This window comes from Cyprinus carpio, chromosome B25 (assembly GCF_018340385.1).
Source record: "Cyprinus carpio isolate SPL01 chromosome B25, ASM1834038v1, whole genome shotgun sequence".
Lineage (NCBI taxonomy): Eukaryota > Metazoa > Chordata > Actinopteri > Cypriniformes > Cyprinidae > Cyprinus > Cyprinus carpio.
The window spans coordinates 11,361,558-11,376,690 of NC_056621.1; the positions used below are offsets into that span (position 1 = coordinate 11,361,558).

The following is a 15,133-nucleotide window of genomic DNA, read 5'->3' on the forward strand; positions in this document are numbered from 1 at the left end:
TGCAATAATCTGACACCAGTGTGTACTCTGTTTGTGGAAAGTACCAAAAACTAGCTGCATGGGAGTGACGATGATTGTTGGAAACTGTTCATGTGAGTGTTGAAATTACTAACATGTGGATCTTTTTGGTAATCACTATGGCCTCTGCTGTTCGCCGCTCCCTGTTGTAGAGGAGGTGTATAAGAGAAAGCTGAGAGACAAACGTAAGCACACATTTCAAAGTCTCAGATCCTCCCATGCTGTCCCCCAGATTGATTCAGCTGCCCCTTAGCATCTCTCTGTCAATCTGACTAATGTACACTGGCATGCTGTCAAGCCTGTCGCACCAATCCCCTCAATGGCTTCCTGTGTGTGTATGTGTGTGTGTGTGTGCGTGTGGAGGGGGTGTTAAGTGGCTGATTCATGCTTGTCACACCCCGCAGCCACTCATTGCTTTCCCATGGGTCTGTGAGCTAAAACTCATTAATACAGGACCAGGGCCAGTTCAAAGAAAGAAAAAGAAAAGATGAATCAACTACTATGTTTTGTATGTTTCCAAACTTCATTGCAGCACATTGTTGCAGTTAATCTCATAATTTGTGCATTACTAACAGCCCAATAGTGGGTGTGTTTTATTGCCTGTGAAGTGTTACTTCGAGTCATCACAGTGTGTGAAAAGACTTTGATTTTATGTGTAATCCTTTTTATATGTGATGTTAAATATAGTACATATGTGTAAAAAAAAAAAAAAGTATGCAGTAAAATATATGAAAATACATAAATTACATGGCTTCATAATATGGTAAAATTAAATATAAATATATAAAAATTAAATGTTAAATATATAATAAATTAGAAAATAGAATTATATAATTATATATATATATATATATATATATACACATATGTATGTATGTAGTATATACACATATACACATACATACATATATATACATATATATATATATATATATATATCTATATATATGATGTATGTATGTATACACACACACACACACACACATATATATATATCAATGTAGAAATTGTAAAAAATAATATATAAAAAAGTACAGTGGTGCCATTATATTATATATTATAATTTATAATATTCTGTTGAATATATTACATAATATTTAAAAATTCATTAAATTTACCCATTGTATTGTAAATTCATTGTAATGAAAATTATAATTCCTGAAATGATATATTAATTTAGTAATATGAATATGTTAATTTTTTTAATAGTAATATTAAAAATAAAGTGTGAAGGAAGGTTTCCCTGCTGGAAATACTAGTTCTAAGGAGGTCAAGCTGGATTTTCAAGCATGATAGCTGGTTCACTTAATTTAGCTGAAGTGGTCAGCCAGCTCTAACCAGAGGTCTGCGACTATAATGTTGGTTACAGAGACAATTTTTCTGAGCATGACGTTCTGCTATGAGTGTTGGAGTAATTGACTGCTTGGCAAAAAGCATGTGTCAATCTGGACAAGCATATACACACTTTGCAAAGAGAATGTTGTTTTAAAGAGTGTTTCACCTGTCAACTACTGTATTTCTCCTGGCAAACCTTCAGAAAGACCATCACATCTTTCTGAGCTTTTCTGGAGGACTGGTTTACCTCAGCATCATCTATTTGTGTGCTTTGTAAATCGAGTGTGTCACCACAATGCAGTGTTGGGGAGTTACTAACTAAAAGTAACAACATTTTATATAGCTTGGCTGTAGTTTGGGAAAAAAATAACTGCATTTTAGGGATTCTTGCTTGTAGTTTAACTACTGTACATTGAAACTCTAATGCTATTTATAATTTAAAGTAAATTCTCCAACACTGCCATAATGATATAATGGTGCATATTAAGTTTTGTTTGATCTTTCTGTTCCAGATCAAGAGCTGCAGAGGTTAAAAACTGGAATGGAGACACTAATAGCTGCTAATAATCAAAAGGTAAGCAAACATCTGTGCGCTTTACATTTGTCAACAGGTCTAGAATCAGCAGCATGCGTGTTGTAACAGATAGAGGGGTTTGCTTATGGACTAAACATCAACTCTACTATGTTTCTGAAGGATCGACACATAGAGGAACTCAATCTTCTGTTGGGCCAGTACAGAAAATTGAAGGATGGCTTGGCCCTTTCTCAAGGTACCTTAGATGAAAACTTACTGCTTTAATGTTTTTTCCCTGTTACTAGATGAATTTGACACTGAATGATTCTCTCTCTTCAGTGGCCAATGATACATTGCTGTCTGGCAGCAGTGAAGAGGATCTTAGTGGCAATCGAAAAATAAGAGCCCTGACGCATAAAGCATACTCTGACATTGTCAGATCAGAGCTACAGGTATCTTTCAAGGTTTTGGGTCATATCACAGTAAAACTGCATGATCTTGCTGTTTTGAGCTTCATTTATATTCCCTTTCTAGTACAACCAAACCATTAATGGAAAAACAGGTCATTCAGAAATCATCACAACCATAAGCACATTAACATATGACTCTACCATTATGCACTACCATTCAGAATTTTCTCCAGTCTTCAGTGTCACAGAAATCATTCCAATATACTGATTCTTACTTTCTTAAAAGCTGTGCTGCTTAATTTTTTTTATTTTTTTGTGGAAACTATAATACATTTTTTCAAGCATCTTTGATGAATGTAGAGTTTAAAATAACAGAATTTATTTGAAATCTCCTGTAACATTTTCAATGTTTTTATTGTCACTTTTGATCAGTTTAATGCACACTTGCTGAATAAAATAACTGAGTTTGAATTTCTTTCAAAAATAACAATCCTATTGACACAAAACAGTGGTGTACAGTGTTTGAATAAACAGTTTGTGGTGTACAGTGTTTGAATAAACAGTTTAATCTGAAATTCCAGAGACAACGTGGAAAACACATGTGGAATTCAGGAGAAAACCTAAAATGCTAAAACACCAAAATGATCCATTTGTCTCCAAATTCCATTAATTTTACTCTCCACAGATGTCTTCCCGAGGCCCGTCGCCACTCATGGTCTCTCCTCCATGTTTACAGAGGGAACTGGACTCCAGGTGAGCAAGAGTTTGTATTACTAACAGTACACTGATGACGGCAGAGTCTCAGTGGGCCGCTGTTCTTAAAGGCAATAGGGATCAGGAGGCCTCTATGGGAGAAGGATCATTTTGCTGCAAACTCGCTGTCCCAATCGTTCACCCAACCTAATGTGATTTTGTCAACTCTATCTCTCTTCCTTGCACTCCATCCCATTCTATCCTTCTCTGGCCCAGCTGTCGCAGTATACAGCCCTCCATGGAGACCTCGATGGTATCCATTGGCGACTTGGGCTTTTACAGCAGACAATGGCAAGTGGAGTGTGTGTGTCTGTGCTTGTCTAAATGGCTTTCTAAAGCAGCAGTGGCCTTGTTCTTGTCATGTTTTTGCCACATACCACACACACTGTTACTAATCGGTCTAGTTGTAGCTGGAGTATTTCCTGTGATATTTCAATGTTTTCAGTATTCCTTGGGTGCATGTTAAATTAGGACATTATGCTTCTTTTTTTCCTTCACAACAATCAATTACCCAGATACATTTAGCAGAAATGATCATGTTGCAATTTTTTGGGACGTGGTCTTCAATCTTTTAGTTTTTTGCCATGTGTATGTGCTTCCCGCTTATATTTGTTAGTAACCTGAACCAATAAGATGCTCTTATTCTGCAATAACAAGCAAAGCTTGTTTAATATAATTGTGCATGGTTTTATTTTCAGGTCAATGCCACGGATGCTGTCCACCAGCTTGGAAGAACTCCAGAGTGGAAGCTTACAGATGGTACAAAAACCTGAATCATTTTGTATAAATAAATATGACTCTTCTGCTTCTTGTGCCCAACTAACTCATATCATTAACAAAACGCTTTTAGTCTGAATGTCTCTACTCAACTCAGATCTCTTTATTGCTAATTAACATGAACAATAGTGCTTGATTTTGTGTGTTTCAACTAACAATGTGACTTATATGAGTGTATGTTTGTGTGTTTTGACTGTTGTTTTTTTTTAAGTGTGTAGTGGGCCAACCAGTAGAGGCTGTTTTAGAGGTACTATTAGCTAACATAAACCAATAAACTAAAGCAAACACAACACCAGCAGCACAGCAATAGCCTTTGCTGTATGCATTTGTTAACATAACGTATGCATATCTTTTTGTTTGCCTGGCTTATTTAAATAAAAATGCTTATTAACAAGTAGCCGCTTAGACCTTACATTCCTGTTGTTCTAATAAAATGTGTATTTATTTATTTATATGTTTAATTAAATTCTAAAGCTGTTTGTAATAATGCATTTTAATGTTTAATATAATTTATAGCAATATAAAAATCTCGACATAAATATTTAATCGCGAAGATAAATGCATTTCTTCCACAGAACCGATATAATCCTGAAAATAACAAATACCAGACGCTTCCGGGCAAGTTTAGCCGTCCAGAGCAGAACGGAGTGAGACTGCAGCCGTCTTCCCCGCTGCAGCTGTCACCGGATGAAAGTGAAGACAGCGAATTCAACCTGAGTAAGCTATTTGCTCACAGCACCCACAGTTTTGATTCTGAAATCATTTGTTACGTGAGGTGTCTGAAAACAAATTTAAGTGAGCCTTTGAGGGAGCCATGCATTTAGTGTGTACAATGTTGATTTCTTGTATAAATTTAAGTAATATATTAATCGCGATACGATTAATCGTGATTAATATAAATATAATATATAAAAATATAAATAAAAAAAATAAAATATTGACATTTCTGAATAAACATATTTTTTAGCATGTTTCTGTATACTCCCTGCATTTTTTTAGCATTCAGATACAGCCATAATCTTTATTATATGACGTAATTAATACTGTATTACCTTAGCTGGTGTGATTGTGCTTGTTTGCTCTTCTATTTTTGAGAACTTTTGTCCTCTAAGCTTTTTGACCATAACAGCTTTTTAACCATCTTATTCTGCTTTTTTAACACTATGGTGTCTTTGCATGGGCTTCTGTGTATCTTCTTTTTACTCTTCCTCTCTGACTAATCCATCTCTTGGGCTGTGTAACTGTCTCTGCATGTGTTTCCCTTCTCTCGCTCGGTGCGAGACGCTGCCGAAGCGCCAGCGCTCCAGCTTTAGGTATTGTCCTCTAAATCTCACGTTAGCATGCGACCACAGAGCACACGCTTGCTGTGTCATATTGGATTTAACCTAAGCTCTCCTATCCTGATTCTTTAAAGCTGAAGCAGAGGATTTTTATTTTTCCTCTCCCTCTTTCCTCTCAGAGATTAGACTTAGTTTATACTGTATGAGCCTTGCTGCTTTGCTTTGAGTTTAAACTTGATGTGATGCAAATATAATGTACTGTATATGGAAAAAAAGGAATAAGGAGAAATCCATTTGGATTTCATATAGGCTACAGAAGTTTGATGCTAAAAACTAGAAATGTTTTTTGAGTAGCAATTAGGTGGGTTTTGTTTTGAAAACCTGGCAACCCTGTGTACTACTTCTGCACAATGCACATTTCTTAATAATAAGCCTAAAATGTGTTTAATTCTCACTATTCATTAGGATCGTATGATCTTTGAATAATATCAGTCTTCAGATGCAAGATATTTAAAGTGTACCTAAAGTATACTTGCAATAGTTCCACTTTAGCACAATCCTATATACTTCAGTAAGTTTGTCTTTGGACTTCAGCACTACTTCCACACATTTAAAGTGCATTAAGTACAAAATTTGTTGTTCCAATTTAGCAGACTTTAAGTTTACCAGATTAGTATACCAAAAACAAAATCGCAGGGTATTTTATTAAGCACATAATACGGAAATGTATTTGTAGTATACTTATAGCATGAAATAAATGTATTTCAAATACATTTTAGTATATTTATTTTTCACTAGGGTTGGTTTGCTTATTACTTATATAACTACCTCCATCGTTCTCCATCGGAACGAATACGAAAGTTATAAATTTTTACATAATGTAAAAATATATATAAATTAATAATTTTTAATAATTAATGAATATTTATTTGAATAATGCATTTTTTCTACGTATAGTAATATTTATTTACTAAATAATTGATGCTATACGTAGACTCATTCTTTATAGATTTGTTAATTGAGAATCATTTGACATTTATAAAGACTTCTTAGAAAAATCTTATAAAAACTCAAAGAGCTGATGTAATTACTGTATTTTTTTTAAAACCTTGTAAAGAAAAATTTAATTATTGTATTGATTTTTTTTTTTTTTTTTTTTTTTTTTACTGTTGTTATTATGATTTTAATATCAACTTCTCTTAGTTTAAAAATAACTAAGATCTAAGCTCCATAGAATTAAAAATTAAAACCAGCTCTGCTGCATTGTGGCATTAAGTCTTTGCTTTCTTTTCCTCTGCTCTCTTGCATGGCTAATATTTGGTGCAGGGCCGCGGAGAAAGCATGATCAGTGTGCGCTTGGTGGGTAAAGATAGAATGTGTATTCAATCCATTACTGAACTTATAAAAACACAGAAACACATAACTGATTAAGTGGATTACTTCCTATTCACAGGAAAGGCGGAGAAGACAGATGACTCGACCCTGTCTGACCTTTCGCCGATATCGTCTGGGGTAGAATCAGGTCAGCAGTCTCCCGTTTCACCAGAGCACAAGAAGAACCAGAAAGGCATTCGAAAACTGTGGGGAAAGTGAGTATTTAAGGTTTTTTAATGGTTAAAAGACAGCTTTCAAAAAAACATTGTTTTATAATATGATGTCTTTTTAAGTGATATTGTGTGAAATACTTATAGGAATTAGTGTAGGACAAAATTTTCATTTTATCCTTCAGGATTTGATTGTATCATGATAACCATTGGCTACTATTCTTTTTTTTTACCATTATTTTTGGGTCTGTTTCACAGGATCAGGAGAACACAGTCAGGCAGTCTTCCTGCAGACAGTTCTGATTCTGACTTTAAGCGAGGGGGCTTCAGGGCCACGGCCGGCCCTCGACTCGCCTCTGCACGGTATCTCAGCACCTACAATCAGATTTACTAGACATAAGCAAGCACCTTTATTCCTGTTTCTAATATTCTACATTTGTGTTCTGCAGTGACACGAACGCCCCCTTCTCGAAATGGTCATGTGATCAGGTGTGTGCATGGATGGAGGAGTTTGGTCTGGGTCAGTATGTGAATATGGCCAGACAGTGGGTCACTAGCGGTCAGACTCTACTCTCTGCCTCCTCGCAGGACTTCGAGAAGGTGAGAGATACTTTTGACACAAGTAACAAATTCAGACCTGTGGCTTACATCAACAGCATCCAGGTTTTAACAATCTGATTTCCTCATTCAACACCTGGCGATCCATGTGAAATGATTTGGCTATGCCTCTCGCTTCGGGTTGTTGTGGTGCCAATCACTTCCTGGTTTGGTTAAACCTGCCAGGGCGGCTTTAACCTCTGTTCCGCATCAGTAATGCTGTGCGACTTACTAATTTGTTCTGCCATCAAACCCACCCAATTAAATGTTCGGATTTGGTTTTCAATGAATCAGAATGATTATAGCTTTATGTGAGGCTTTATGCTTCTTTAATTGAACATTGCTAAATATTTGTTTTCATTTCTTGACATTATTAAAGTACCAATATGCTGTTGCAACCATTTTGATTTCTAAAAGTTTTTTTTTTTTCTTTTTTTCACATGTAGGAGCTGGGAATTAAACATCCGCTACACAGGAAGAAGCTCCAGCTGGCTCTGCACTCATTCAGCACCAAAATCACAGAGAAATCCTCTGAACTGGACCACATCTGGGTCACACGTATGTACCCATAATCCAACTCTGAATATGAATAATAATTAATAAATAATACTTTATTTACAGTTCACAAGACTAGTGCTGTAAAAAAATACAATTCATTATTTATCAGTATATTAATTCAATTTAGGGCTGTTTAACGCGTAATTAATTAGTCATGAAAAATAGCGTGATTTAAAATATTTGAACGCAGTTAATGCACTGGCCCCGCCCAAAGCCCTGTATAACATCTTACATTTCATACAGTTGCGAGAGTTTTTTTGGCATACGCAAGCATGACATCAGAGCAAGTCGGACGTAACTCGACACTTTTCGCGGTGATCGGTTCTGCACAGATTTTGCTCATCTCAAACGAGCCTAATGAATCATAAAGACATTTAGTGTCACCTGCTGGCAGTTTTAGTTTCTTATTTAAAGTATAATTCTATTAATAATAATAACAATAATAATAATAAACATTAGTGTTAGTGGTAGTTCACCCAAAAAAATTAATTCCGTCATCATTTACTCACTATTTCTTTCTAAAGCTACTATTTGTAATGTCTACTTGATACTTTCTCATTTAAGACAATAATAGCTTTAAATTATTTTTTGTAAGTAATTTTACAGTAAAATTTATATAGATTAGATAAAATTAGATTAAACATTTTAATTAACTGACAGCCCTAATTAAAATATAAAAATGTCAACAAATGTCACATTTAAAATTGAAAATTTGAGAATTAATAATTGAATGTATTAAAAATGCAACTTTTAAATTGTTGCTCTTTTATTAACTACATTTTTAAACATGAATGAAACACTTTTAATTGTGTATTTAATTGTACATTTGAATGAATGTAATATAAAAATTAATTAAAAAACATATGAATTAATAAATTGATAATGAATTTCAAGTGACACTCCTAGTTCTCCATAAATACACACACATGTATTTTAGATCATGCAAATAAGAAATGACACACTGTAAAAAGAAACGATGTGTTATTTCTACACAGGTTGGCTGGATGATATTGGTTTACCGCAGTATAAAGACCAGTTCAGTGAAGGACGTGTGGATGGTAGAATGCTGCAGTATTTGACAGTGGTAAACATCTATAGTGCCTTGCCAATCAGATTAGAGGACTGGAATTAACTACTACATCATATGTGATCAATATCGGTATTTTACTTTTATTTTCAGAATGATCTTCTGTTCCTGAAAGTCACCAGTCAGCTGCATCATCTCAGCATCAAGTGTGCGATCCACGTCCTACATGTTAACAAGTTCAACCCCAACTGCCTCAAAAGAAGACCTGGAGATGAGGTGAGGATGAAAGAAACAGAAATCTACTTCAGCACTTCCAGAACTGATAATGCTCATTATTTTTATGCAAATTTGTGTTTTTTTGACAGAATAAGATGTCGCCTTCTGAGGTTGTTCAGTGGTCCAATCACCGTGTGATGGAGTGGCTGAGATCGGTTGACCTGGCAGAATACGCTCCCAACCTGAGAGGCAGCGGAGTGCATGGAGGACTCATAGTGAGTAACTCGAATCAAACTTTGTCTCCTAAATGTATTCTTCTGGTTGCTTTTCAATTGGGCTGATGAACAACCAGCAGCCAGCCATCCAGAACACCCTAGGAAATGCATAGCAGCACATTAAAAACTACCCAGAACACCGTAGCAACTCCAGATCTTCTTTTTTTTCCCAGATCTTGGAACCTCGTTTTAACTCGGACACGCTGGCGATGCTCCTGAACATCCCCCCTCAGAAGACTCTGTTGAGGAGGCATCTGGCCACTAACTTCAACACGCTGGTGGGATCTCAGGCTCAGCAGGAGAAACAAGAGTACCTGGAGTCATCAGGCTACACACCGCTGACCACCACTGCTAAAGTCCGGGTGAGAAATCGCAGATTTGCTGACCACATCTTTAGAAACGCCTTCATCTGTGCAGCTGAATGATGCCGGAAGACCTGACACATGCAAACGCATGCTTCAGCTGCCCGATTCCTGTTTAATCTCAGCTGATGCAGCACATGTGTTTTGACACTTCCCTTTCGCTTAGTCCATCTGACCAGATGTGCAGAGCAAGCGCTTCTACAGTGTGTGACACACTTACTAAGCACAATGAAGCTTTAGATGAAACTTCTCCATCGTCTTTTAGGCAGCTGAGCTAACCATTAATTTTCCTGATAACAGAAAGAGAGTGTGTTTAAAATTCGCTACCTGTGCAGAGAAATATATTATTTCCTGTACAGATGACACAGATTATTAAAGGGTTTCTTATTATTTTTCTATAGTTTTGAGTCTTTTTGCAATATTTTGAAGATGATCCTGGAGATTCATGGTCTGGTCTATTGTCACAATTTGGTAGTTTCAATCTCAATCCGATTATGATAATTTGATAATTCACAGTGTATCAAATCAAGATGTGTATCGTATCATAGGGTAGTTTCTGATATCCAGCCCAATTCAGTTCATAAATTTTTATTCATTTAAATGTAATGATTAATTAATGAATCTGGTGGAATGTAATAATAACGAATTGAATTTGGTGAAGAAAAAAATATATATTATTATTATTATTATTTATAATTATTATTTGAATATTAATTTAAATGAAATTTAATAATAATGAAGGAAAAAATGACATTTGGTGGAAATAATATTTATTATTGTTGTTGATGATGTTATTTAATCAAAATGTGTATTGTATCAAAAGGTAGTTTCGGATATCCAGCCCAATTCATTTAATACATTTTAATTAATTTAAATGTAACAATTAAAACAGAAACTGGTGGAATTTAATAATTGAATTTGGTGGGGGGAAAACATTATTATTATTATTATTATTATTATTATTATTATTATTATTATTTGAATATTAATTTAATTAAATATAAATTTAAATGGAAGTTAATAATAATGAAAAAAAGAAAAAAAATTGGTGGGAAAATGTAAAAAAAAAAATAATAATAATAATAATGGGTGTAGTAGTTATAATAATAATACTATTGTTGTCAGATAAAACCACTAAAAACTCAATCAAACTAAAAGTGAATTTGGGCATTACAACATAATGTACAAAATGGATATTCATTTTGGATATTTGATTTGCTAAAGATTAAACAGTGTTATTAAATTATTATTGTTTTAAATATTAACTTCAAGTACACATTAGATGATGGCAATTAGGTCATTTAATTGTAAATTTATAATTTAAGGTAATTTAAATGTAAAAATATTGAAAATGTGCATGCACAATTAAATAAAATATAAGAAGAAATCTCTGATATCTATATATAGCTGTTATACTATACATGTTAGTCCCTATTATTCATGGTGTTGTGTTTTACTCTTCATTTGTTGTTCTTCAGCCACGCAAGATAGGTTTCTCCAGTTTTGGTCACCGTAAGAAGCGCTCTGACGACTCCACAGACTACATCTGCCCTCTAGACGCTTCACAAGCCCAGGCCCTGCTCAACGGGGCCAGCCGGCCCTACAGCGGCTTCAGGGGCATGAGCCCCATCTTCGACAGGGACCCAGAGAAACGGGTGCAGGTGGGAGCTCTACAGATCTGACCCTCTGCTAGCCGTCACTGCTGAGCTTGCAGCCAATAACCCTCCACCCATATCCCACAAAACCACGACAACCTCCCAACAACACCCTGGGTCTGTTCAGTGCCATTTAATAACATCCCAGCATCCCTCATTGATGGACACAAGACAGCAGCATGGACACTGCAGGAAGACTTGGATCCAAGGGTTTAGTAATGTAAATGACATCATCTCACAAAGGCAGCAGGGTTTAGCAGAATAGTGCCATTTATCCTGTGATGGACTTTATATCATTTTTTTTTGTGAATCGTAAAAAAATGTATTATGAGATTTATCTAACAAGTATTTCATTTTTGTAATCTAACATCTGTGCTGTTTTAAAAGACAGTGTGTACAATCTCGTGCAATATTTGCATTTTTAGGGATTAATTTAATGGTATATTTATGGTGAATTTTTAAAAAGCATACAAACTACTATTAAATGTTCAGCAGCACATTTTAAATAATCTGATGAGGTTATTTTCATACAATAAAATGCACAGGAGTATTTTTATAGGTAGATATCTTGCCTCTTCAGATACTGTAATGACATATAATCCAAAATATCATGACATAATCAATAAACCACCTCAATCACAGTGATATTGTGTTTTTTGATGTGGCTATATATATATTTTTTCCATTAATTGTATCTTTGTTGATGAATATGTTTTCCCGGCTGTATACATTTCAAAACTAAATCATATTTTTAATAACAAACTTTGAATAGTGACATTGACGTGCATGATTTGCAAATATTAAGCATTAACCTCCTTTCATCCATGCATCTGGCCACCACCAAATGCCCATTTTCACAATGTGGAGAAGTGCATGCTGGGAAAGGACTTTCATGCACTTGTGCAGGTACTTTCTAATAAACATTCTTCACAATATTAGCACATCATTATCATCCATTGCTTCTGCTTAATATTCCATCTATTAGTAACTATATTTGTACTTGCCTATGACCAAAAGATGAATATGAACATTATTTATGTTAATATATATAATGGATATCTTGGTTTTTCAGCTGTTGCACACTAAAGGATCAGGGATGCAGATTGAGGCCTTAGCCAGGGGAGTTAACAACCTCACAGTAAGTCGATAACTTGCTTTTTTAACTCTAGAGTGTCTAATAACAAATTATTATTCTAATAGTTTGTCAACCTAAATATACAGTATTTTTGAAAATCATACAATTTAAAAATAAAAACCACATAATTAAGCAATGTGAATATTGCTGGAGTTTCTAATGCAATATAACTGAAATATATCATATAAATGTATATAATAATTAATCATATATATATATATATATATGTATGTATATGTATATATATATATATATATATATATATGTATATTTCTCTAACTGACACTTCTTAGGATTTATTACTATTATTATATGTTTAGTAGTTGTAGTAAGACTCATCGTTCTGTAGAAATTATTATTAAGGGAAAATTTATTTTTTATTTTGTATTTATATGCACCAGTATAATAATTGTTTAAAAAAGTTTTGCTTTTGAGAACCCATGTTAAAAAGGTCAAATAGCAATCACATTAAAAAACTGCAATATTCACATTGCTTAAAATGATTTATTTAAAGCAAAATGATCAATGTGAAAATAATTTTTGGCACTGATATCCTTGTGGGCAGCATGCTGTCATATATAGTGTCCCGAGTTCGAATCCAGACTCTTGGACCTCTCTCTCCCACTTTGCTTCCAATCATTATCACAATAAAAGGCAAAAAAGCCAAAAATGAATTATAAAAAAGAGAAAATTTTGTATATCGCCCACCCCTAGTGTCACAATATTGCAAAATGTTAAGGTTTAAGGCCCCGATCAGACAGAACTCGTTGAGTGTGAGACGCATTTTTTAATTGTTTTCTTTTGTCTGTGAGTGTTTTGCGAGCTGTTTATGTGCCCCGGGTGCCTCGTGTTTTTTAGCCACCTGCTGCGCCTCACGTTTTTATAGGAGAGCGCTGAACGCCTGAAGTTGAAAAGGAAAAAAAGCAACTCTGAGCGGAAAAGCACCCAACGTCATTCGCATTTTTTTCCATTGTCCAATCGAATGAATGGAGAGGCGGGCCTTCTGATGTAGTGATGAAAGTTTACCAAACTTTGGTGTCTGACACGGGTTATCCGGGCCAGAGCTGTATTTTTAAGGGTTTTGCTAATATGGCAGCTTACTTAACAGCAAAAGCCAAAGATTCTAGAGAGCTCATGCAATAATCCTTTGATTAGACTGACAGGACAGCTGATTTGGTGGTTGCCAAGCAACATAAAAAAAAGGCAGTGCGGTGCACCTTGCATTTTCAGACCTAAAAAACGTGTTTGGTCTGATTTGGGCCCTAACTCTACTTAACTAGGTTTAACTTCTGCAGATCCTCAGACTAATCCTGGCACCCTCACCTCCTCTCACTTACAGTACTTACTCAGCCGAGACGAGCTGCTGAGAGGAATGAGACGCAGCCAGACCGCCAAAGTGTGATCGGCCTGCGCCGCATTGACTCCACCGTCCTCAATATAACCCACCTCACCCTCAAAGCTTCAGGACCTAAACTGTGTAACACAATCCTACCTAATCCAGCTCAAGAACACAGCTCTAATATTTCTGTTATTGTATTACAAATTATTTTTGATGTGTTTTGAAGTTATAATGTACTGTTTGGCAATCTGATCTGTGTTAGAGAGAGCGAACAAAAAAATATTTTATGTAATATGTGGACAGCACTTTTCAAAAGCCTTTCTGTCAATAGTTAAAATCATCTACCTCAACCAATGTGTTTTTCTTCAAATATTGTATTAATGTAGCCAATGGAACTGGATGTGAGTAAATCCTTCTGTTTGTCCAACACTTTGTCATTTTCTTAGGCTGTTTTACCTAATCTTTTCAATATGTTAAAAGCAGTTTGTTTTTCGAGAAGATATGGTTGTTTGCTTGATATACCTCTGTTAAATCCACTCCAAGAGTAAAAAGGGGTTTGTTGTGGTGCTAGGTGGCTTTATGCTGTGTATGACGACTTGCCCAATGTGTCCCATGACCCAACTGACAAACAGTGACAAACTTTGGGAAGCCCTTATATGACAGCTAAGCTTTAAATGAGCACACTTATCTTGATAGGACTCCAGAGAAGAGAAGAAAGATCCAACCGCAGGTTCACTCTCACCCAATACAAAGGAAAGAATAATACTGGTGAGTTATTTTACCTGACAAGAATTTTATATGTCCATTGACAACTATTTTATTATAACATAAACACTGTAATGTTAGCGATGCCACATATTTGATCTTCAATTATTTTCATGTTTGTTAATAAATGTTAATTTGTAATAATAGAAATAAATAATGTGTAGCGATGCCACATATTTGATCTTCAATTATTTTCATGTTACTATATATATAGTATATATATATATATATATATATATATTAAATGCAGTTTTTAAAAGTGTCTTATTCTCTTATTTTCACTAAGGCTGCATTCATTTGATCAAAAATATTGTGAAATATTTCAGTTTTTACTCCAGTCTTCAGTGTCACAAGATCATTCAGAATTCATTCTAATGTACTGATTTTCAGCTCAGTTACTATCCAATATTATTGGTGCTCAGTTATTATTAATGGTGGTGGTTGTTGTTATTATTATTACCAATGTTAAAAACAGTTTTTGCTATTTTGGGGGAAACTGATATTTTTCTTGAAAACTGAAAAATTGTTTATCATTTAATGCATTAATGCTGAATAAAGTATTAATATCTTTAA

At 34.7% G+C, this 15,133-nt stretch overlaps 1 protein-coding gene across 12 annotated transcripts in view; it reads left to right on the forward strand.

Annotated features, from left to right (window-relative positions):
* Positions 1-15,133, forward strand: part of ppfibp2b (PPFIA binding protein 2b) — a 56,495-nt gene that overhangs the window by 40,797 nt on the left and 565 nt on the right. For 3 of the 12 annotated variants that reach the window (XM_042753190.1, XM_042753200.1, XM_042753201.1), the window contains 21 exons: positions 171-203; positions 1,866-1,927; positions 2,048-2,123; positions 2,207-2,319; positions 2,963-3,030; positions 3,247-3,321; positions 3,729-3,789; positions 4,019-4,054; positions 4,383-4,524; positions 6,414-6,446; positions 6,541-6,676; positions 6,890-6,994; positions 7,081-7,231; positions 7,675-7,786; positions 8,782-8,870; positions 8,967-9,089; positions 9,179-9,304; positions 9,478-9,666; positions 11,145-11,327; positions 12,394-12,459; positions 14,492-14,563. In XM_042753190.1, the coding sequence (XP_042609124.1) occupies positions 171-203; positions 1,866-1,927; positions 2,048-2,123; positions 2,207-2,319; positions 2,963-3,030; positions 3,247-3,321; positions 3,729-3,789; positions 4,019-4,054; positions 4,383-4,524; positions 6,414-6,446; positions 6,541-6,676; positions 6,890-6,994; positions 7,081-7,231; positions 7,675-7,786; positions 8,782-8,870; positions 8,967-9,089; positions 9,179-9,304; positions 9,478-9,666; positions 11,145-11,327; positions 12,394-12,459; positions 14,492-14,563 (2,051 nt within the window). Of the gene's footprint in view, positions 1-170; positions 204-1,865; positions 1,928-2,047; positions 2,124-2,206; positions 2,320-2,962; positions 3,031-3,246; positions 3,322-3,728; positions 3,790-4,018; positions 4,055-4,382; positions 4,525-6,413; positions 6,447-6,540; positions 6,677-6,889; positions 6,995-7,080; positions 7,232-7,674; positions 7,787-8,781; positions 8,871-8,966; positions 9,090-9,178; positions 9,305-9,477; positions 9,667-11,144; positions 11,328-12,393; positions 12,460-13,795; positions 14,564-15,133 lie in introns of those variants that run through there. The other 9 variants (XM_042753193.1, XM_019122273.2, XM_042753194.1 and 6 more) reach the window with 8 other exon arrangements.